At 44.0% G+C, this 23,243-nt stretch overlaps 1 protein-coding gene across 1 annotated transcript; it reads right to left on the minus strand.

Moving 5' to 3' along the window:
* Positions 1 to 11,956: 11,956 nt before the first annotated feature.
* On the minus strand, positions 11,957 to 14,899 carry OXGR1 (oxoglutarate receptor 1). Its single transcript, XM_005213947.5, has one exon. It carries the CDS (start codon positions 14,736 to 14,738, stop codon positions 13,725 to 13,727), a length of 1,014 nt encoding a protein of 337 aa, XP_005214004.1. The 5' UTR covers positions 14,739 to 14,899; the 3' UTR covers positions 11,957 to 13,724.
* Between the last annotated feature and the right edge of the window lie 8,344 nt (positions 14,900 to 23,243).

The raw sequence follows: 23,243 nt of genomic DNA on the forward strand, positions 1-23,243 counted from the left end.
CTTTCTGATGACACTTCTGATTTGTTTTCAGATGTGTTTCTCATTTTCCTTGAAAATTTTACCAATAGGAATTCTCGGAGACTGGGGTTAAAGCCCTGTTCCCTCAGAGAGGTCTTGCATATGTTTTCTGCCAGTTCCCTGGTAGTCCTATCCATCTGGAAATCACTTTAAATTCAATTCTCCACTTGAACTTCAATTTTAACATGCAGGTAACAACAAATTTACATGAGAGTTTGATGCTGACAATGATTTCTCAGGGGCAAATTCATTTTCCTTCCATCCAGTGTCAAAGTAAATGCAGGCTATTTTACATGCTGTTCCTGTCTGCTTTGTAGTCTTATTTAATATTCCCTCTAACATTGACGGGCCGAGTTTTGCAAAGGTCTATTAGAAATCCTACCTTTTTGAGTTCCATACATTACGTCCTATCTCTTATACTTAAGATGAGCATGTATCATTCCATATGCTTTTAATAATAAAAGTGGGAGCAATTAATAACTACATCAGGGAACAGACATTAACTAGTACTGTCCTGGATAAATCAGGAGGTATGATCACCTTATTCTTCCCAACACAGGTATCTTGGGCTCAAAAACTTGGGCTCAAAACCACCGTGATTTTGCAGCTCCTGTTTGGAAAACGGCTGCTTCGCTGTCTGCTGATTCTAGCTTCCCATTTTCATATTTATTTTTTCCCTTTGTGAATTCTTTAGTTTCTTACCAGCTCAGTGAGCATTTTTATAGGTGTTTATGAAAATATTTTATTTTAGCCATTTTCACTGGTTCCAATTGGAAGGTTGTAGAGTAAATTTAATCTAGCCTGTTACCAAAATCAGAAGGCAATCCAAAGATTCAATTTAAGCATGAATCCCCTATACCCAGAAATTGGGAGAGTAAGAATTGGGATTAAAAAAGCAGGTATTCCTCATTCTATAAGAGGCTCACATCTTTTATTGTTCTATATATCACACCTTCTAGCACATTGCCAAGAGCTGGAAATATCACATGATCATGTGTCGGAAGAGCTAAAAATCTCACTGGGGAGAAAAGAAACACATGGATACGGAACAGTGATAATCCAAGACCTGTAAGATAAAGTGCCCAAAGTGCTTCATAAATAAGAAAAAGAATTTGTAGAACTGGCTATCTTCGGCTGAGGGGTTAGAGAAAATTTCACAAAAGCTGAAGAAGATATGAATAGTTTATTTATACAAAGAAGATCATTTTGTGGTAAACTGTAGATTTTTTCTTGACTTCCGTGACGTGAGATACAGATATTTATAATGTGGTCTCTGACAATGGGATAATAATAAGCATTTAATACCAAATACTGCGGTGGTGTTCATCTTCTAGGTGGATTTAAACAGATAAATGGGGCATTTAATCATGTACAATTAGCACCCTTGGAAATTTCTGTGGATTTACCACCTAGGGTTATTGGTGAGAGGGATTGAGATAATTATATGTGTTCATGAAATGGCCCTTTGGATTGATTTTTTTAGATATAACTAGAATAATAATAAACTGAAATGGTGAAAAGAACATGATAACATTTTATTGAGATTTAACTACAAGACAATATAAAGACTCAACCTAAAAGGCACACATGTATAATACAGTTAGTTTGCAAGACTGTAGTATCTTTGAAAGCAAAATTGGTTATCATTAGGGTTTATGTCTCCAGGGTATAACATAGTACTTTGCATACAGTAGAAGTTTAGAAGATGCTGGTGTTAGTTAACCTGAACAGAAATTTAAAATGATATAGGAATTCTAAACATGTAGGTATTCCTCTGTTCTTTAAAACCCTGTATTCCATAAGCAAAGATATAGACAGAATAAAGAATGTTTATGCACCTTTATTTAGTTTTCAAATGTTTCTGGAAGGAATTGTGATTAATCCAAAAAGCATCGTTTAGAGGCATGAATGTACTGTTAACGAGCATTTCCAAAAAGAAAAACAATATGATCAGGCTAGGGGCACATTTTCAAATCATGGAGAACAAATTAAATGCTGTCACATTATCACGTACCATATACTCCTATATCATATAATATGGAATCATAGAGACAAAATAAAAATAAGGAAACCAAGCAACTGCAAGAAACTCGGTGGTTTCGGTGCACTTTGAAAAGTCCCACTGTTCCAAAACCTCAAATGTATACAAAAGAACAAAAGTCAGAGGGAGCTTCACCCGCACTGAGATCAGGAAACACCACTGGCATCATACTACCAGCCCCTAAGACTTTCTTCTAGATATCAAACAGTTAGGGTAAATAGAAATAAGATGCCAGAAATATGCCCAACTGCGGGATGCAGAGGTACAAAGGACGTATCAAGTCACAGGCAGGGAATGGAGGGCGTTTGATACAACCTCACTAATCTCCTCCAGCTTAGTATCTCAGAGTTATTCTTTGTTCTTCGAATGATCATTTCCTTTTGAACTCCTGTCTGTTTCAAGCAGGCTTCTGAGGGTATTAATTATAGGTTTCAAAAAATTGTCCTCAAGTCAAGAATCTTTCTGGTTCAACCTCAAAAGCTTAGCAGTCTCTTGGTGTGAAAGAAACAGGAAGTGTTCCACGTAGGTCCTGCTCCCTCACCTGCCATAGACTACAGTAGAACAAAGAGAGCCTCTCCTCAGTTCAGTTCAGTCGCTCAGTCATGTCTGACTCTTTGTGACCCCATGGACTGCAGCATGCCAGACTTCCCTGTCCATCACCAACTCCCGGAGTTTACTCAAACTCAGGTCCATTGAGTCAGTGATGCCATCCAACCATCTCATCCTCTGTCGTCCCCTTCTCTTCCCGCCATCAATCTTTCCCAGCATCAGGGTCTTTTCCAATGGGTTGGTTCTTCGCATCAGGTGGCCAAAGTATTGGAGTTTCAGCTTCAGCATCAGTCCTTCCAATGAATAAAACTGGGCAGAGTGTCTGGTGGCTCAGTGGTAAAGAATCTGCCTGCCAGTGCAAGAGACATGGGATTGATCCCTGGTCCAGGAAGATCCTACGTGCTGATCCTGGAAGATCCCACATGCCTCAGGGCAACCAAGCCCCTATGTCACAGCTCCTGAGCCTGTGCTCTAGAGTAGGAGCCTCAACTGAGCCTGTGTGCCGCAACTGTTGAGACCTGAGCACCCAAGACCTGTGCTCTGCAAACAAGAGAAGCCACCACAATGAGAAGCCTTCACACCACAACTAGAGGAGCCCCCACTCATCCAACTAGAGAAAAGGCCACGCAGCAACAAAGACCCAGCGCAGCTAAGAATAATAAATAAATAAAGTTACTAGAAAAATGAGTATCTCATGACTGAGCAACGTGTGAAACAACAACACGTAAAATTAAAAAAAAAAAAAAAAAAAACTGGGCCAAATACGTGAATCCAAGGCTTTCAGGCATGGGACAGCAGACAAGGCAAGACTGTGAGCCTCACATTCGCCCCAGCTCGCTGTTTAGGCATAATTTCCTGATCATGGCACAGAGTTCTGGAGTCTAACCAGAGCACAGAAATCCCACTGAGCCAAGGAGCCAGAGGTCAGAGTTTAACATTGTTGATGTATCTAAAATGTTTGAAGCAGAGCACCAATGATGCAGATAGAAGGGGCAGAAATACATGGAGATTTCTTGACTCCTGGGCCAAGGGCCATGTTTGCGTGGACAGACTACTTGAAATCAACCACGAAGAGGTTGTTATGGCATCAGAGACACTTCTGGTCAACACTGGTGTTTGCACCCACCTAGAGAGGAAAAGCCTCCTTAACACCTCGTTAACTCATTTTTCAAAGAGAAACAGAAACCTGTCCCTTAGGAGTAAAGACCATGCCCTAGAGTAAGGGCTGTCTGTTCTAGACATGCTTTAAGAAAAAGCCTAAAATCAAGTCTGGACTGCTATGCTATGCTAAGTCACTTCAGTCGTGTCCGACTCTGTGTGACCCCATAGACGGCAGCCCACCAGGCTCCCCGGTCCCTGGCATTCTCCAGGCAAGAACACCGGAGTGGGTTGCCGTTTCCTTCTCCAACGCATGAAAGTGAAAAGAGAAAGTGAAGTCGCTCAGTCGTGTCCGACTCTTAGCGACCCCATGGACTGCAGCCTACCAGGCTCCTCTGTCCATGGGATTTTCCAGGCAAGAGTACTGGAGTGGGGTGCCATTGCCTTCTCCAAGTCTGGACTAAACCGTAGGAAAAACAGAATTTGGCAGTTGGGTTCTGCTTCTTAGAAGGGCTTGGAAAACATCTCGGGCTTTTCACAAATCTGTTGTTAAATTGTAAAACCAAGTCAATGCAATTTCCAGGTGCTTAGCAAGTAATTGATGTGTCTATTAGAGGAAAATAATAGAATAAAGGACAATAATAGAATCTAGTGTCTCTACAATGGTTTATTCACAATACCCAGTATTCAGTAAAACATCAAGACACACAAAATAGAAGAATGTGTTCCACAGCCAAAGAAAGCAATTAAAAATTGACCTCTAGGTCACTTTATATTGTTATTATTATTGCTTTAACTGGTTGTCCTTTAAGAAACCACTGTGATAGGCTGCATGTTAACCTTTCCAAAATGTCCTCATACTAATCCCCAGAACCTGTAAACATTTACCTACGTGCTTAGTCACTCAGTTGTGTCTGACTCTTTGTGACCCATGGATGGTAGCCCGCCAGGCTCCTCTGTTCATGGGATTCTCCAAGCAAGAATACTGGAGTGAGTTGCCATTTCCTTCTCCAGGGGATCTTCCTGACCCAGGGATCAAACCTGGGTCTCCTGCATTACAGGTGGATTCTTTACCCTCTGAGCCACCAGGAAAGCCCAAAACACAGATGGAAGGGTGTGGGATCTTAGTTCCCTGACTAGGGATCAAACCCTGGCCCCCTGCATTGGGAGCATGGACTCTGAACCACTGGACCACCAGGGAAGTCCCAAACATGTTTCTTTACATAGAAAAATAGACTTCGCAGATGGGATTTAATGACAGATTTTGAGATGAATAGATTACCCTGAATTATCTGCAGAATTGCAAGAGTTACAAAAAAATGAAGTCAGGAGAGTCAGAGTCAGACATGGTAGATATTCACATAGAAGCCCAAGTCAGAGAGATTTGAAGATGACACATTGTTGGTTTTGACGAGGAAGGAGGGGCCATGAGCCCAGGAATGCAGGTGGCGCATATGGGCTGGAACATGCCAAAGAATGACTTCCCCCCTCGAGCTCCCAGAAGTAAGGCAGGACCGCCAACTCCCTGACGTCAGCCCAGTGAAACTTGGTTCAGATTTCTGGCCTCCAAAGAGAGTTGTTGTTCAGTCGCTCAGTCAAGTTCAACTCCTTGTGACCCCACAGACTGCAGTACTCCAGGTTTCCCTGTCCTTCCCTAGCTCCCGGGGTTTGCTCAAACTGAAAAAGTGGAAAGGGGAAAGGGATACAAGCCAGATGCTGGATTTAATAGACAATGATGTTAAAGCAGCTATTTAAACATGCTTAAAGAGCTAAAGAAAAAAAATATTTATTCAGTGAATGAGACCAGTGTAACTTTCAGAGAGCAATGGAGATCAACAGAAATTTTACAATTGAAAAGTAAAATAACTGAAACAAAAACCTCTCAGGAAAGCCTGATTCTTTCACAGGCAAGTTCATTCATTCAATCAAAAATAAATAGACATGCAAGGAGACAGAACCATGTGGTTGATAAAAATGAGGAAGATAGCAGTCAATGGAAGCAGACCCAAAGGTAACCCAGATATGGAAAGATAAGAACTTTAAAATAACTATGATTATTCAGTTCTAGAAAATATGGGGAAAGGAGGACAAAATAGATTAAAAGACAAAGAAATTCACTGACATGGTAGAGTTCATTAAAAGAAACAAATGTACATCCTATAAATGAAAAAGATATAGTATCTGGTATTAGGAATTCAATAGATACGCTTAATAGCAAGTTGCATAGAATACAAGGCACAATCAATAGAAAATATTCAGACAGAAGCATAGCAAAGGAAACAGAACTGAAAAAAAAAAAAGCACCAGTGTGTACTAGGATCTAATTTCTTCCTGGGAACTCAGTAACAGAAGTGGCTCTCACCCTTCAGTCATTTTTACATTATTGCTCTTCTATCATTTGATATAATTTGAGCTAATTGTATAACATCAGATAGATTATATTGAATGGTGCTGGGTAGAATTTAAGAATAAAATCAGAACAGGAAATAATGTTTGACCCTAAGTGTTACCTGGCCTTGTAGTTATGAATGATGTCTTATTCTGCTCCTTATCAGAACCTCTAGGGGGAAAACAAATTGGCCTCCACTGGCCCAAAAGGATACACAAAGGCGATAAGGTGGGTTTGGAGGAGAAACCTGGCAGCAGTAAGAAAGCTCTTCTGATGAGCTCCTTCCCCAAGGGCAGAGTTCCAACCCTATGGATCACAGGCTTGGCTGTGATGAGTAAACCTCAGAGAGTTAAAGAACAAAAATCTGACTCATAGAAAGCCAGAGTTCAAAGAGACACATGCACCCCAATATTCACTGAAGCAATATTTACTATCGCAAGGACATGGAAGCAGCTAAATGTCCATTAATGGAGAAATGGATAAAGGAGATGTGGTACATATACACAATGGAATATTACTCAGCCACAAAAAGGAATGAAGTTGAGTCATTAGTAGAGACATGGATGGAGTGTCACACAGAGTGAAGTGAGTCAGAAAGAGGAAAACAATATCGTGTTTTAATACTTACACGTGGAATCTAGAAAAATTGTGTAGATGGTCTTATTTGCAAAAGAGAAATAGAAACACAGACCTAGAGAACAAATGTTTGGATTCCAAGGAGGGGGAGAAAGGGTGGGATGAATTAGGAGATTGGGATTGACATATAAACGCTATTGATAGCACTGGGAATCCTAGTCAGTGCTCTGTGGTGACTCCATATGGGAAGGAAATTCAAAAAAGAGGGGACACATGTATACATGTAGCTGGCTCACTTGGCTGTACAGGAGAAACTAACATAATATTGTAAAGCAATTGTACTCCATTGAAACTTAAAATTCATGGTCATCAAAAAAATTTTTTCTCATATGGGAGAGAAATTCTATCAACACTTACACTCTCTTGGAGGAAATACTGGAGAGGAAGCTTCCATATCACTTTTTATTCCTTCCTCATGTCTTTCCACAGGTGGAGGAATAGCTAAACCTGATCAGTGAGAGATGTGTTCAGAGTGGAAGGGGTAAAGGCAGTTGAGGCATCAAAGATCTTTACAGGAAAGCCATGACTGACAAAGGCAGAAGAATGTTTGAATTTTAAAGTAACCATGGTGAAAGGATTATGACACCAATAAGCAATGACTAGAAAACTAGTTTTATGATTGAAGGACCATGCTGATACAACCTGAAACCCTGCTCAATCACCACATTACAAGGTAGTCAGACATCACGCACCTCCTCTGGTGGATTAGAGCGTCTGACAAAGAAAGGAAAGAGGGACTTCCCTGGTTCAGTGGTTAAGAATCTGCCTTGCAGTGCAAGGGATGCGGGCTTGATCCCTAGTTGGGGAACTACGATCCCACATGCTGTGGAGCAACTAAGCCTGCCCCTCAACTAGAGATTCCATGCACCACAATGAAAGATCCTGAGTGCTGTGACTGAGACCCGATACAAATAAATAAATAGATATCGTTTTAAAAAGTAGAAGAGGGAAAGAGAGAAGGAGGGAGGAAGTGAGGGAAGGAAGCAGGGTGGGAAGGAGGGAAGAATGAACCTGTATCTAATTCTACCTCTAGTTCTACCTTCCAACTTAAAACAAATACAAGGCATGGAGGACTGTTGATAAACAACAAAAAGGACTTCAAACAATCAAATTCACAATGTGGAAAATTTCCGAGAACAAACGACAGGACTTGTTCATAAATAAAGGGAGAGGTAACTCTAATAGACTAAAAGAAATTTAACAGAGATATCAACCCAGTGTAACACATACGCCTTGTTCGGAACCTGATTTGGAAAAAAAAAAAAAACTACGAGAGGACACACTGAGGCAACTGCTGCTGCTGCTGCTGCTAAGTCGCTTCAGTTGTGTCCGACTCTGTGGGACCCAATAGATGGCAGCCCACTAGGCTCCTCTGTCCCTGGGATTCTCCAGGCAAGAACACTGGAGTGGGTTGCCATTTCCTTCTTCAATGCATGAAAGTGAAAAGTGAAAGTGAAATCGCTCAGTCGTGCCCAACTCTTAGCGACCCCATGGACTGTATGCAGCCCACCAGGCTCCTCCGTCCATGGGATTTTCCAGGCAAGAGTACTGGAGTGGGTTGCCATTGCCTTCTCCAATTTGAGGCAACTAGGGGAGAGAAAATATGGATCAGATATTAGATAATGTGAAGTGATCATTTTTTATTTTGTTTTGGTATCACGTGTTTTGAACGAGATCAATGTGGAAGAATTTATTGGTGAAAGTGAAGTTGCTCAGTCATGTCTGACTCTTTGCAACCCCCATGGACTGTAGCCCACCAGGCTCTTCCATCCATGGAATTTTCTAGGCAAAAGTACTGGAGTGGGTTGCCATTTCCTTCTCCAGGGGATATTCCTGACCCGGGGATCGAACCTGGGTCTCCCGCATTGTGGGCAGACACTTTACTGTCTGAGCCACCAGGGAAGCCTACTATGTTTTCTAGGATTAGCTGTTGGATGTTCTAGAAAAAAAAAAAATCTATGGGAAAGGATACATGAAACAAGGATAGTAGATTGCTGATTCTTGGTGAAATTAAGGCATGGCTATGTGAGGTCACTTGCTAATTTCTCTAATTTTTGTGATCATCTGAAGCCTTACCCGGTGGTGCTATTGGTAAAGAACCTGCCTGCCAAGGCCAGAGATGCAAGAGACATGGGTTTGATTCCTGGGTTGGGAAAATCCCCTGGAGAAGGAAATAGCAACCCACTCCAATATTCTTGCCTGGAAAATCCCATGGACGAGAAGCCTGGTGCTCTACAGTCCAACTCACAAAGAGTTGGACACGACTGAGCACACACCCACACATGTTGAAGATGAAGTGGAGGGGTTACTGTCTCCTGAGTTCAGAGCAGGTGTATCTGGATGCAGATTCCGATCCCTAGGCTGTGGGAAGACCAGCCAGCTCCCTTCCAGGCAGACAGCCAGAGCTCTGCTCTTTTGTTCTTACCCTTTCTCTGCCTACAACTGGGAGAACTGGGCAAAGGGCATTCAGGTCCCATTCTAGTCTCAGAAGTATCATCAATCTCTTTTTTGGCTTCAGTTCCAAACTGCATCCTCCGGCACAATTTGTGCACAACACTTTACTCGGGAAAAGAAAAGTGACCCTTTGAATCTAATTTAGCTAGGATCATCGTGATTACATTATATCAGCAGAACCCTGGAGGGTAGCGAGTCATCTGTACCTGACCCACGACTGCAGGGAACCGGTCAGATAAGAGAATGACAGAACTGCTGAATCAAGCGAAGGAATTCTGAGGATAAAGGACAATGATGCATGTTCCTCAGCTAAGGTCAACTCGTCGGGGTAATCAAGATGTTAAAAATCTGAGAAAGTGGGATTGAGTGTTGGCGCAAGTCCCTAAGAGAGCAGAATAAGGGCCAAAGACACAGTGGGAGGAATCGGCATCAGAAAGAGAGATGATTTGTTGTTCTGTACATTTGTGGGAAGAAGGAAAAGGATAAAAGAAGCTACGGTAACAAGTTGAGATTGAGATGAAGGAGACTGAGGTGGGTTTTTTCTGGTGGATGAAACCTTTGGGATAAGAAATAGAAAGGCAAGGGGCTTGAGCCCAGAGCTAGAATAACAATGATGGTAGAAAGGCTGATCTATCTGGTCACGCTTAGGTAATGGCCCAGGAGAGGAGCTGCATATCTCTGGGTGGGGCTTATAGGGAGGACAGATACTGAGCTTCCAGGTTCCCAGGGGACATTTAAACGCAACTCAAGCTTCCTGAATGTCACAGTGGTAAAGAAGCTGCCTGCCAATACAGGAGATATGGGTTTGATTTCTGGGTCGGGAAGATTCCCTAGAGAAGGAAATGGCAACCCACTCCAGTGTTCTTGCCTGGCGAATCCCATGGACAGAGCCTGGCGGGCTACACTCTGTGGGGTATCAAAAGAAGCAGACATGAGTGAGCAACTAAACAACAGCAACAACAGCAAAAATCACACTGTGTGGCTACTCAGATGGAAAAGTCGGGCCTCAAGTGAAAGGGCTTTTAAAAAAAATTTATTGGAGTATAGTTGCTGTACAGTGTTATGTTAGTTTCTACTGCACAGCAAAGTGAGCCAACTATGAGTATACATATATTCCCTTCTTTTTGGATTTCCATCCCATTTAGGTCACCGTAGAGCACGGAGAAGGAAATGGCAATCCACTCCAGTATTCTTGCCTGGAAAATCCCATGGACGGAGGAGCCCGGCGGGCTACAGTCCATGGGGTCGCAAGAGTCGGACACGACTTAGTGACTAAACCACCACCACCACCAGAGCACTGAGTAGAGTTCCCTGTGCTGTACAGCATGTTCTCCTTACTTAGCTATGTCATGAAAAGTGAAAGTGGGCTCGCAAAGAGTTGGGCACGAGTTGACAAAGTGTCAGACTCTTTGCAACCCCATGGACTGGAGCCTACCAGGCTCCTCCGCCCATGGAATTTTCCAGGCAAGAGTACTGGAGTGGGTTGCCATTTCCTTCTCCAGGGGATCTTCCTGACCCAGGGATCGAACCTGGGTCTTCCTCGTTGCAGGCAGACACTTTACCATCTGAGCCACTTGGGAAGCCCCTACTTATTCCATACATAGCATCAATGGTGTATATATGTCAATCCCCATCTTCTGGTTCATCCCACCTCCCTCTCCCCCCGACCACACCTTTGTGCTATGTGTCTGTGTCTCCATCTGCTTTGCAAATAATATCGTCTATACCAATTTTTTTTTCAGATTCCACATATATGTGTTAATATACAGTATTTGTTTTTCTCCTTCTGACTTACTTCACTCTGTATGACAGTCTCTAGGTCCATCCATGTCTCTACAAATGACCCAGTTTTGTTCCTTTTTATGGCTGGTAATAAACTGTCTCTGGGGTCGCACAGAGTCAGACACGACTGAAGCGACTTAGCAGCAGCAGCAGCGGCAATATTCCTTTGCATATATGTACCACATCTTCTCCATCCATTCTTCTATTGATGTACATTTAGGTTGCTTCCATGTCCTGGCTATTGTAAATCACTCCACGTGGTATTTACAAAACAACAGCAACAACAGCAACTCAGGAAAGGACTGCAAGTTTCTACTGTTGAGGGCCTGAGTTTGATCCTGGTCAGGGAACTAAGATCCCAAAAGCCCAGGAGAAGAGGGCTCAGAAGGTTCTGTGTGGAGAGGCACCATCATTCAGAGAAGTTCATGTGCAGAGGTGCTAGCCTTCCTCTTTCTCCCCTGCTTGCCTGGAGCGTCCCAACAAGCATCCTCACTTAGGTCTGAGTCAGATGGCAAGTTCTAGAAGATCCCGAAAATCACAAAGTGTTCCTATGATATACTCTTTGTTTAAATCATATGCTTCAGCCTTATTCCATAACTGGTTCTTATTTTTGTACCATAAACATGGAGAACATAAGCTTCAAGTAAATAGAATGGTGGTAAGGCTGCATTTTGGAGAAGGCAATGGCACCCCACTCCAGTACTCTTGCCTGGAAAATCCCACGGACGGAGGAGCCTGGTAGGCTGCAGACCATGGGGTCTTGAAGAGTTGGACACGACTGAGCGACTTCACTTTCACTTTTCCCTTTCATGCATTGGAGAAGGAAATGGCAACCCACTTCACTGTTCTTGCCTGGAGAATCCCAGGGACGGGGGAGCCTGGTGGGCCGCTGTCTATGGGGTTGAACAGAGTCAGACACGACTGAAGCGACTTAGCAGCAGCAGCAGCAAGGCTGCATTTTCACAGAAAACTATTATCAGCCTATTCAGTGATTTTAAATTAGTTTATTAATTGTATCAACACATTTACCAAGGTTTTGAGTATCCAGGCTAGGCATTTTCTTAAATATTTACATTTAGTGCTAATTAAGTACACACAATTCAGAAATTGCTTCAGCTGTTACAATAGAGAACATATTTTCAACAGAGACACAAAAGAAAAGGTATCTAAGGAGAATCAGTATTTCCTAGAATATTTTCTCACAGAAATCAAAATAGTGTTCAGTTCAGTTCAGTCGCTCAGTCGTGTCCGACTCTTTGTGACCCCATGAATCGCAGCACGCCAGGCCTCCCTGTCCATCACCAACTCCCGGAGTTTACCCAAACTCATGTCCATTGAGTCGGTGATGCCATCCAACCATTTCATCCTGTTTTCCCCTTCTAATACCTAATATATACATGGGGCTTCCCCAATGGCTCAGCCTGCAATGCAGGAGACACGAGGGATTTGGTTTTGATCCCTGGGTAAGGAAGATCCCCTGGGGGAGGAAATGAATACTCCAGTATTCTTGCCTGAAAAGTCCCATGGACAGAGAAGCCTGGCCGGCTATATCTAAAGGGACACAAAGGGACACATGACTGAACAACAAAAAAAAACAAGAAAAAATATACATTATGTTTTAAAGTACTTCTATTACCCCCAAAGTGCTTCTTCCTTCTCCAAGAAATGTTGATAATTACTAGTACAGCTTAAAAAAAATTTTATAAATTCAATAAGAATTTTTATTTTTTTAATTATTAAAAAAATTTTTTTCGGTCATGCTGGACAGCACTCAGGATCTTAGTTCCCCAACCAAGGATCAAATTTGTGCCCTCTACAGTGGACGCATGGAGTCTTAACCACTGAACCACCAGAGAAGACCCTCAATAACAATGTTTTAAATGATCTACAACAATAAAAACATAATTCCCCAAATATCTTACAAGTATTAGTTTCAGCTATTTGCATGGAGATCTTTGATCACACTGAGTTGTTTTAATCTACAAAACTGACTAAAGCCTAGCGAAAACCAGTTTAGTAATTTCAGAGCAAATTTTGAGAAAAATTTAAAGACATGAGGTTTTTAAAAAGTGGATATTAAGAAATACACAAATAAGGCTTTGAGTAGTTTAGGTGCTCATGACAAACAGACCTGAGCCAAAAAAAAAATGTAAGTGAGAAGATTGGCTTTCTCTTATCATGGCATTAAATCTATGGCAAGTAGGTCAACTTCAATTTTTATATATATACTGCTGGCTCAGTGGTAAAGAATTTGCCTGCCAAAGCAGGAGATGCAGGTTTGATCCCTGGGTCAGGAAGATCCCCTGGAGAAGGAAATGGCAACCCACTCCAGTATTCTTGCCTGGGAAATCCCATGGAAAGAGGAGCCTGGTGGGAGTTAGTGGAGTTGCAGAAGAGTTGAATACAACTTAGCAACTAAACAACATCAACAACAATGTGCAAATATGTGTGTGTGTGTAATTTTATATAAAGCTGGTGAGACTAGATGTCCTCCCAGAGGGCCCTGAGTTCCCATGGTTCCAACTCGGCATCTGAATACTTTACTTATATGTGTGTATCCCATTCTTATACCTACCCAAGGGGAGATCTCAGTAAAGAGATGGCAAAGAACTCACAGCAGCCCCACCATGGCTTTGGGACATGATGACCTGAGTGCACAATATTGACTGAGAATCCCACTGAGGGAGACAGTCCGGACTTCTTAGAAGTTATTATAAAAGTATCAGCATTTCAATTTGGCTGAGGATATGGAGTGTTTCAAGGGTTGTTTTTTTGACTGACTTTCTTTCCCTGCTCCAGGTCCCCACCTGCTCTGCATCTTACCATGGAGCAGACGGCCTGCTGGAAGTTGCTGCTGACTACCACATACAATAGCAGGTTACCAAAGGTGTTCAGGGCAGCTAGTGGTCTCGAAACGATGTATGCTTCATGGATCTGATGCTCAGTGGAGCAGCTAATGGAAAGCAGGCGAGATTCGATCCGAATGACCCTCAAGATATGGAAGGGCAAAAAGCATATATAAAACACGAGAAGCAGCAGAATGGTGAGCCTGCGCGCTTTCTGCTTCAGGCAGCTGTGCGTCTGAGGTCCTTGCGTTAGGGTGTAGATAATCATTGTATAGCAGAGCGTCACTATCACCAAGGGGAGGCAGAAAGTGGTGGTGGTCAAAATTAGATTGTACCATTTGATGGTTGTGAGGTCATCCGAGCTGGTGAGGTCAAGGCAGGTGGATCTGTTGGTGCTGGTGGTAGCTGTGATCAGGAAGGTCATGGGTATGACGGCCACCAGCGACACGATCCACACCACCACACAGGCCACCATGGCCCATCGCTTTTTGTGGACGGAGAAGCAGCTCGTGGGGTGAATGATGACAAAGTAGCGGAAGATGCTAAAGCAGGTGAGGAAGAGGATGCTGCTGTACAGGTTGAAGTGGAAGCCGAAGCGGATGAACTTGCACATGAAGTCCCCGAAGACCCAGTGGTCTCCGCCGGCATAGTAATGAATCAGGAAGGGAAGGCTGGTGAGATACAGCAGGTCGGTACAGGCCAGGTTCAGCATGATGATGGTGCTGCTCCTCCAGGGCCGCATTTTGAAGATGTATGTGGAGATGGCTATCACATTTCCAGGAAAACCCACCAGGAAGATGATGCTATAAATAACAGGGAGGTAGTGCGTCTTGAGTGGGATATTTTCACTGGTGCAATTTTCAAGAGCAGCTGCATAATCAGGGAAATCAGAGGCATTTGCAAAATCATCTAGTGGCTCATTCATGGCTGTCTCCTTTCATCTCACAAGAAGACAAGAGAGTTCAGTTTGGCAATACAGACCAAGAGAAAGTAACTCGCTGATAAAGGAAAATAGAAAACATTAATGGTAGGGTAATGAAAACAATGATCCACTTTTAAACAAAAACTGCTTGAACAGCCCCAATTGGCCACTTCTTTCTCTTTAATCTCCAAAGAGAAGAAATTGAATTTCTAAGAAAATGACTGTAAGGCAAGTTACTAAAGACATCTAACAATGATATAAAAGTTAAATGCTGTGAGAATTAAAAGGGCTTCCCTGGTGGCTCAGCTGGCCAAGAATCCACCTGCATTGCAGAAGAGCTGGGTTCAATCCCTGGCTTGAGAAGATCCCCTGGAGAAGGAAACAGCTACCCACTCCAGTATTCTGGCCTGGAGAATTCCACAGACTGTATTGTTCATGGGATTGCAAAGAGTCAGACACAACTGAGAGACTTTCACTTCACTTCATAAGAATTAAATGATGCAATTCATAAGAATTAAAATGAAGGATTTGGGTGGAAAACCCTACGTGTAGCTGTGAAAAACAGCTTAGCCAGGCTGCTACTGGGGCAAGCTCTAAGGTATCACCATTAGAGACTTACCCACAACAAGATCCACCATTAGTCATGCATAGGCTATCTGTTTTAAATATAGCAGTGTGTACATGTCAATTCTAGGCTTTCCCAATGGCTCAGCGGGTAAAGAATCCACCTGCAATGCAGGAGACTCAGGTTCGATCCCTGGGTTGGGAAGATGCCCTGGAGGAGGAAATGGCAACCCACTCAAGTATTCTTGCCTGAAAAATTCCACGGACAGTGAAGCCTGGTGGGCTATAGTCCAAAGGGTCACAAAGAGCCAGACACAATTGAGTGACTGAGCACCCCCCTGAACATGTCAATCCCAAACTCCTAATCGATCCTCCCCCCACCCACCCCAAGGACCTACTGTATAACACAGAGAACTCTGAACCATATTCTGTAATAACCTGAATGGGAAAAAAATTTGATAAAAAATAGATATATGTACAATGGAATCACTTAGCTGTACACCTGAAACTAACACAACATTATTAATCAACTATGCTCCAATATAAAATAAAAATTAAAAAAAGATTCAGTCACCAAAACAAAATAATCACCCATGAGGCGCTTCACCACAGTATTACCTCTAAACTTGACAAAAAGCTGAGAAATATTTCTTCTTATCTCTATTTTACAGAAGAGACTAAAACTGCAACCTATTCCTGATAACATCTAGTGGCACAGGTGGGATTCGAACCTCCGTTTGTCTGACTTAGAATGCATTCTCTTTCCAAACTGCCTCACTCTGCACCTCTCAGTCGGGATGGCCCTAAATGAGGGGTGCGATAGGAAGGGGTGCGACTGAACACTGTACATTTTTAAACGTAGATTTCATGCATTCCAACTTGATGTGTCTGGTGGATTTCATTTTCAAATTTCAGTTCTTCCAAGCCATTTAATGTCATTTGTTCATGTTGTGTGTGGGGGGAGGGGGGCACGCGGCATTTGAAGGGGAAGAAGGAACAGCAGTTCCATGCAGTGTTAAGAGCTAGAGTGCAATAAACCAGAGGGCCTGACCCTGACTCTGTTCAGTCAAAGAGGAGTTGTGTGTCCCTAAGCAAGTTGCTTACACTCTCCAGTACTGGGAAGGAGGGGGAGTTGTACGTTAACTTTCTTCTTCTTGCTTATCAGTGTTTGCTAAAATTTTGACTGTGTATTTCAGCATGATGTTCATTTAAAAGAAGAATTACTTACAATTAACTTATTATTCAGATGTAAATAGCTGTTGGTAAAATGTATCCACTTACATATTTATGCAGTGCCCACTGTGTATTAATTAGGCACTCTGCCAGATCCTAGAGATACCAAATGAATAACATGCACAGATGTACAAGCCACTATCACAGCCTACTTGGGGAGATAGACAGAAATTATTTTAACAAAGTACAATTCTGCCTCACAGAACTGTCAATATACCACCACTACCACCACCACCCAAAAAGCCAAGAAAAACACTTGGACACCACTGGACACATAATAAGTGCTCAATAAATGGTAGCTGTTAATTGCTAGGGGCTTCCCTGATAGCTCAGTTGGTAAAGAATCTGCCTGCAATGCAGGAGACCCCGGTTTGATTCCTGGGTTGGGAAGATCTGCTGAAGAAGGGATAGGCTACCCACTCCAATATTCTTGGATTTCCCTTGTGGCTCAGCTGGTAAAGAATCCGCCTGCATTGCAGGAGACCTGGGTTCAATCCCTGGGTTGGGAAGATCCCCTGGAGAAGCGAAAGGCTACCCATTCCAGTATTCTGGCCTGGAGAATTCCATGGACTGTATAGTCCATGGGGTCACAAAGAGTCAGACATGACTGAGCGACTTTCACATGTTAATTGCTAAGTCCTTTGATAGATGAATAGAACAAGGCTGTACAATAGTACTGATATAACAAGGGCTTCCCTGGTGACTCAGATGGTAAAGAATCTGCTTCCAAAGCAGGAGTCCTGGGTTCGATCTCTGGTTTGGGAAGATCCCCTGGAAAAGGAAATGGCAACCCACTCCAGTATTCTTGCCTGGAGTATTCTGTGGACAGAGGAGTCTGGCGGGCTGCAGTCTATGGGGTTGCAAAGAGTTGGATGCGACTGAGTGACTAACACTTTCACTTTCACTATATTACAAAGAAGAAAGGGATTAGCTACCTGGGAACAGGACAGGTCACTAAAGGAACAGCATTTAGAAGGGAACATTTCAGCTTTTCAGGAAACAGGCAAGAGGAGAGGAAGGCATTCTAGGCAAGGAAAACAGCATGTGCAAAGGCACTGAGGTCTGACAGAGTTCAAGGGATTTCAAGAGAAACCTCAGAATACATTTAAACCTCTATCACTTTTATTTTGAATAAATTGGGGCAAGAATAGCTCAAGGATAGGAAACCTGCCAGAGTTGGGGAGGGCAGTTGTCAGAATCCTCACTCGAGAAGCCAGCGCTCCCCAAAAGTGAAAGTGTTAGTCACTCAGTCGTGTCCAACTCTGACAACCCCATGGACTGTAGCCTGCCATGCTCTTCTATCCATGGGATTCTCCAGGCAGGAAGACTGGAGTGGGTTGCCATTTTCTTCTCCAAGGGATTTTCCTGACCCAGGGACTGAACCTGGGTCTCCTGCATTGCAGGCAGATTCTTTACCATCTGAGCCACCAGGGAAGCCTGAGTGCTCCCTGGGACCATGTATTCCTGATCCAAAGGGAATGTGTTTCTCCTGGTCCAGTTGGTTTACCCTCAGGGACGATGCTACCGGCAGAACTATCACGGACACAGCACTAGGGGTGATAGGAGTTGGCGCTGCTGACCAGCAAGGATGCTGTGAGGCCAGAAGACCACAGCCTGTCCCTTGGCCAAAAGCCATAATGCACTCATGCACAGATAGAAGGCAGTCATTTAAATCCCAAGGAAAACAGGGAGTCCCCGAAGCAGCACCTCCTGAAATCTGTTCTTAGCAAGTCCAGATTCAAGACCTCATCGCCTATCTGTGGACTCCTTGAAAGCAGAAACAAGAAGTCACATCCTACCCCAGGGGCTGACACACAGAGGGCCTCAATAAACACATCTGTGAATAAAAGAATCATGAGTAACATTAGCTAAACTTATCTTGTGCCAAAAAGCTAGTTGAAGCAGCAACTGTTATTGAAATAAAAAAAAAGTTTGGTTCTTTTAATGGCTTTAAAGTAAGGAGCAAAATTAATTTCTGTCATTGCAAATAAACCCCTGCCATGTTAATGGGGCCGTTTTAAAGCATAATCATATCAGGAAAAAGCAGGCTGTAGGTAGAAACAACCACCTCATTGTTTTGAAAAGCAACAGTGCAATGTGGGATTTACTGAAGAGTGACCGACTGAGAAATGTCACCTCCATCCCTTAAACTTCACTGAAGGAACGGTTTGAGTTTACCAAACACGTGTAAACAGGAGGTGAAAACTAGTCGGGACCGTGAACCAAGCAGAACAAGGCAGTTTCTTTCTTCATCAGTCCTAGAGTCCTGTGCGATTCACAGCTGCTACCAGAGCACCAGACTGCCACAAAGGAGCCATGTCCATTCAAAGGACATTGTGGAATAATGCAGTCTATTTCCTACCCTTGGACACAAGAGTGGATCTCAATCGTAGGGAGGTTACAGACACCTAGGACTGTCAGACTCTCTGTAAACTACAGATCATAATCTCTCACGCTTCAACAAAACCAGATAGATATGTTTCAACTAAACTAGATGGCACACAAATAAAAGCCAGCACCAAAGATTTAGGAATTTTTTCATAATGGAAAAACCCCATCATTTTAGCCTCTACTTTTCTTTCTCTGAAAGTGGGAAGAGATTGCAAGGGTTTAAGGCTAGCTGCAGGATGTCAGTGTTTTGAAAACACGCAGCTCAGGACCTCCAGCCCAAGACCAGCCTGCCCATGAACCTCACATGTTTTTGTGGATAAAGAAGGCAGGACAGACATGGTGTCTACTCACAGGGCCGCATATACTGCTTTACATCCATGGAGGACTCCTGCCCACTTGGAGAGAACAAATCCAGTGGGATGAATGATGCAGTGTGATTTTTCTCGGGTAGCTGAGAATTTTGCAGTAAACTTCTATCCAACCCTCCCCCAACCCACTCCTCTGCAGCTCCCACCAGCACACCCTGGGTTTTCCTAGTGCTGCTCTAAGGCTAAGCTACCATCCATTCTCTCCTCCTTTTCCCAAGTTGCCAGCTGACCAGGGAGACACAAACTTGGAACCCTGGCCCTCTCACCCTCCCTTGGAGTCCTCCAAAACCCTGCAGCTGGGGTTGCATGTGGTTACCAAGAGAAACCTTGGATACACCTTTCATTCACAAAGGTTCAGCCTGGTTTCCTTATCTGTGTGTGCCTGTCTTCATGCTAAGTCACTTCAGTTGTAGCCAACTCTTCACGACGGTATGGATGGGCTCCTCTGTCCATGGGATTCTCCAGGCAGGAATACTGGAGTGGGTTGCTATTTCCTCCTGTGGGGGATCGTCCCAACCCAGGGATCGAACCCAAGTCTCTCATGTCTCCTGCATTGGCAGGCGGGTTCTTTTACCGCTAGTGCCACTGGAAAGCCCCCGTTTCCTCATCTACATATTTATAAACTAGTTGAACTTTGTCCTTTGTACAGACCAACTCTTAGCCCTCTTTTGTGATGAGGGTGAATGTTGTCTACCCTGGACCCTGAAGGAAACCCCTCTCCCCAACTCTTCCCACAAACCCAAAATTTCAGACAAGAATCTGCAAGTCCAGTACCCTGAGGACCCTCAGGACCTGTCATGCTGATGGAACCCAAAGATGCGATTTTAGCTATTTGATCATCGATATTTCCCAATTAAAGAAAATCTATGGAAATGCCCATAAAGACACACACAAGTTTTGCATACAATCTGGAGCTTTAGAGATGGTATTAGTTACCTTAATCTACAGCAAGGAAACAAAACAAGATATAATAAAAGCATTTCAGGGGGAAATGTATTTGTCCCCTTGTTTGTGGTGGGGTTTGCCAGACAGCATCTTTGGACTTTGTTAACACGATAAAGTCCAGAAACACACAGTGTGAGCTAAGAAGGCATCCGGAGCGGGGAACCAATCGATGTCAGAGAGGAACTCCCTGCCTCCAGAGTCCCCACGCTTGGTCTCGAAAAGGGTAAGAGGAAACCCACAGTCAGGAACTTCTCCAGGTCTCCCTGAGACAAATCTCCGGCCATTCTAGGCTTTAACTGTCCCCAGGTGCGTCCCTCCTCCATACCACAACGCGGGGTGCTACACCTGCGGTTAAGTTGGGGGCCCGGGACTCCCACCTTCGCTGGGTCCTGCAGCAGAGACTGGCCCGGAGGCTCTGTTCCCTCTGGGTGAGGGCATCCCGCATTCCAGGTCCCCATTCCCGGATGAGCGCGCGGGTTCCCGCCACACCCGGCTCCCTCCCGCCCCGAACCCAGCTCGCCCAGGTCGCGGCTCACCTGGTACCCCAGGCGCGGCCGCCGTGCGCCCCAGTGGCCGTCGGAGCGCGGCTGCGCCCTGGCGGCGGGACGGTCCCAGCAGAGGCCGCGCGCCGCCCCCGCCCCTCCCACCGCGGGAGCCCGCGCCGCAGGTGCGCGCCCAGGTCCTGCCCAGCCCGCCGCGGACCCCACCCTCGGTCGTCCACTTTCATGGGCAACGCGGGAACATCAGCTTCTGCTCCCGGGGATCTCTGGACAGCCTCCACGCCTATTTTACGCGAAACTGCCCAAAGGGCGTATTTACAAGGGAGCAATCACAGCCTTTTCATACTGTTTATACTGTAGGCTCCCGGAGTAGGCATCCCGGAGTGGAGTTCGTGATGGACAGGGAAGCCTGGCGTGCTGCAGTCCATAGGATCGCAAAGAGTCGGACACGACTGAGCGACTGAACTGAACTGAACTGAACAGAAACAGCCTGGCAGGAGGGTTCTCGCCCCAGATCCATTGTAAGAGAAAGATTACTAGAAGCTTTCCCAAGTAAAAGATGCTTGGGCATTTTCTCTTGGCGATCAGAATGTCCGGGTAAAGAGGAAATGGCTTAACGGGATTATTTTAAAACAGGTTTTGGGTCCTAGAAATTTAGGTGTGGAAAGGACATTTACAAATATCCAGTCCTGGGAATGTACACCGGTGCAGTTGCTGTGGAAAACAGCATGATGGTTTCTCAAAAAAATTAAAAAATAAAATGACCACATGATCCAGCAGTTCCACTCTGGATATATTCCCCAAAGAATCAAAAATAGAGTTTCAAAAAGATATAGGTACACACACGTTCATAGCAGCGTTATTTACAGTAGCCAAAATGTGGAAGCAGCTCAAATATCCACAGTAAAAGTATTATGAATAAGTAAAAAGTAGTATATGCATAAGAGAAGGCAATGGCAACCCACTCCAGTACTCTTGGCTGGAAAATCCCATGGACAGAGGAGCCTGGTGGACTGCAGTCCATGGGGTCACGAAGAGTCGGACACGACTGAGCGACTTCACTTTCACTTTTCACTTTCATGTATTGGAGAAGGAAATGGCAACCCACTCCAGTGTTCTTGCCTGGAGAATCCCAGGGACGGGGGAGCCTGGTGGGCTACCGTCTATGGGGTCGCACAGAGTCGGACACGACTGAAGCGACTTAGCATCGGCAGCAGCAGCAGTATGTGCATACAAAGGACTCTTATTCAAGTTTAGAGAGGAAGGAAATTCTGACACATGCTACAACATGGATGAACCTTGTGGACATTACATTCAGTGAAATATGCCAGTCTAGATAAGATAAATGTATGATTCTGCTTACATGAGATGTTTAGAATAGTCCAATTCATAGAGACAGAAAATGTCAATACAGTGGTGGTTGCCAGGGTCTGGAAGTAGAAGGGACGGGATGTGTTTGTTTAATGGGTACAGAGTTCAGTTTTGAAAGATGAAAACAGTTCTGGAGGTGGACCGCGCTAATGGTAGCACGACAGTGTGAATATATTTGATGTCCCTCAACCATACACTTGAAAGTGATTAAGATGGTAAATTTTATGCCATATGTATTTTACCACAATTTAAAAATTCTGTTAAAAACCCCTTTTTTATGGTCTCTGTTTACAAAGGAGATAACCGAGAATTAGAGAGGTCCAAGTGACAAGCCTGAGAACAAGGCCAGGGAGGCCTGAGTTAAACCAAGGCATCAGTTCTCTGTTCTGACTGCACTGTGCTGGGGCTGGCTGGGCCATTTGATGTGAGCCACTGTTCTCTCAGATACCAATGTGCTAGGACTTCCTTGACCTCCCATGATTAAGACTCCAAGCTTCCAATGCTGGAGAGCAGGTTCAATCCCTGGTCATAGAACTAAGATCCCACATGTTGTCGTTGGTTGCCAACTCGTGTCCAACTCTTTGGAGACCCCTTGGAGTGTAGCCTGCTGGGCTCCTCTGTCCATGGGATTTTCCAGGCAAGAATACTTTAGTGGGTTGCCATTGCCTTCTCCAGGGGATCTTCCCGACCCAGGGATCAAACCTGTGTGTCCTGCATTGGCAGGCAGATTCCTTACCACTGAGTCACCTGAAAAGTCTGTAAGATCCCACACGCTGCACGGCAAAAAGAAAAAGACCATGTGCAGTAACCCACCACTCTAAATTGATTCCATCAAGAAGATGTTTTACAAGCGATTGTCTTTTTATCTTTTAATGTTATCTGTAAATATTTCTTCTTACTACAACTTGAAATCCTCAGGAATAAAGTTGTCATTTCAAGGAAAATAGAAAATAAAATACTAACCAATAGACCTTAAACATCTCTGACTAAAGACAATACTGTAATTTACATATCTTGAAAGCAACTTGCCTTGGACAAATGATGTCACTAATTTAGACTGTTTTAAACTTAAAATTTGGGATCTTGAAGTAGTCTTTTGCTAACCCAAAGTCAAAGACTCATATATGGGTAAAAGT

Source organism: Bos taurus, chromosome 12 (assembly GCF_002263795.3).
Source record: "Bos taurus isolate L1 Dominette 01449 registration number 42190680 breed Hereford chromosome 12, ARS-UCD2.0, whole genome shotgun sequence".
Lineage (NCBI taxonomy): Eukaryota > Metazoa > Chordata > Mammalia > Artiodactyla > Bovidae > Bos > Bos taurus.

Coding starts and splice junctions, on each gene's coding strand:
- OXGR1 (XM_005213947.5), bottom strand. CDS start 14,738: ATGAATGAGCCACTAGATGATTTTGCAAATGCCTCTGATTTCCCTGAT.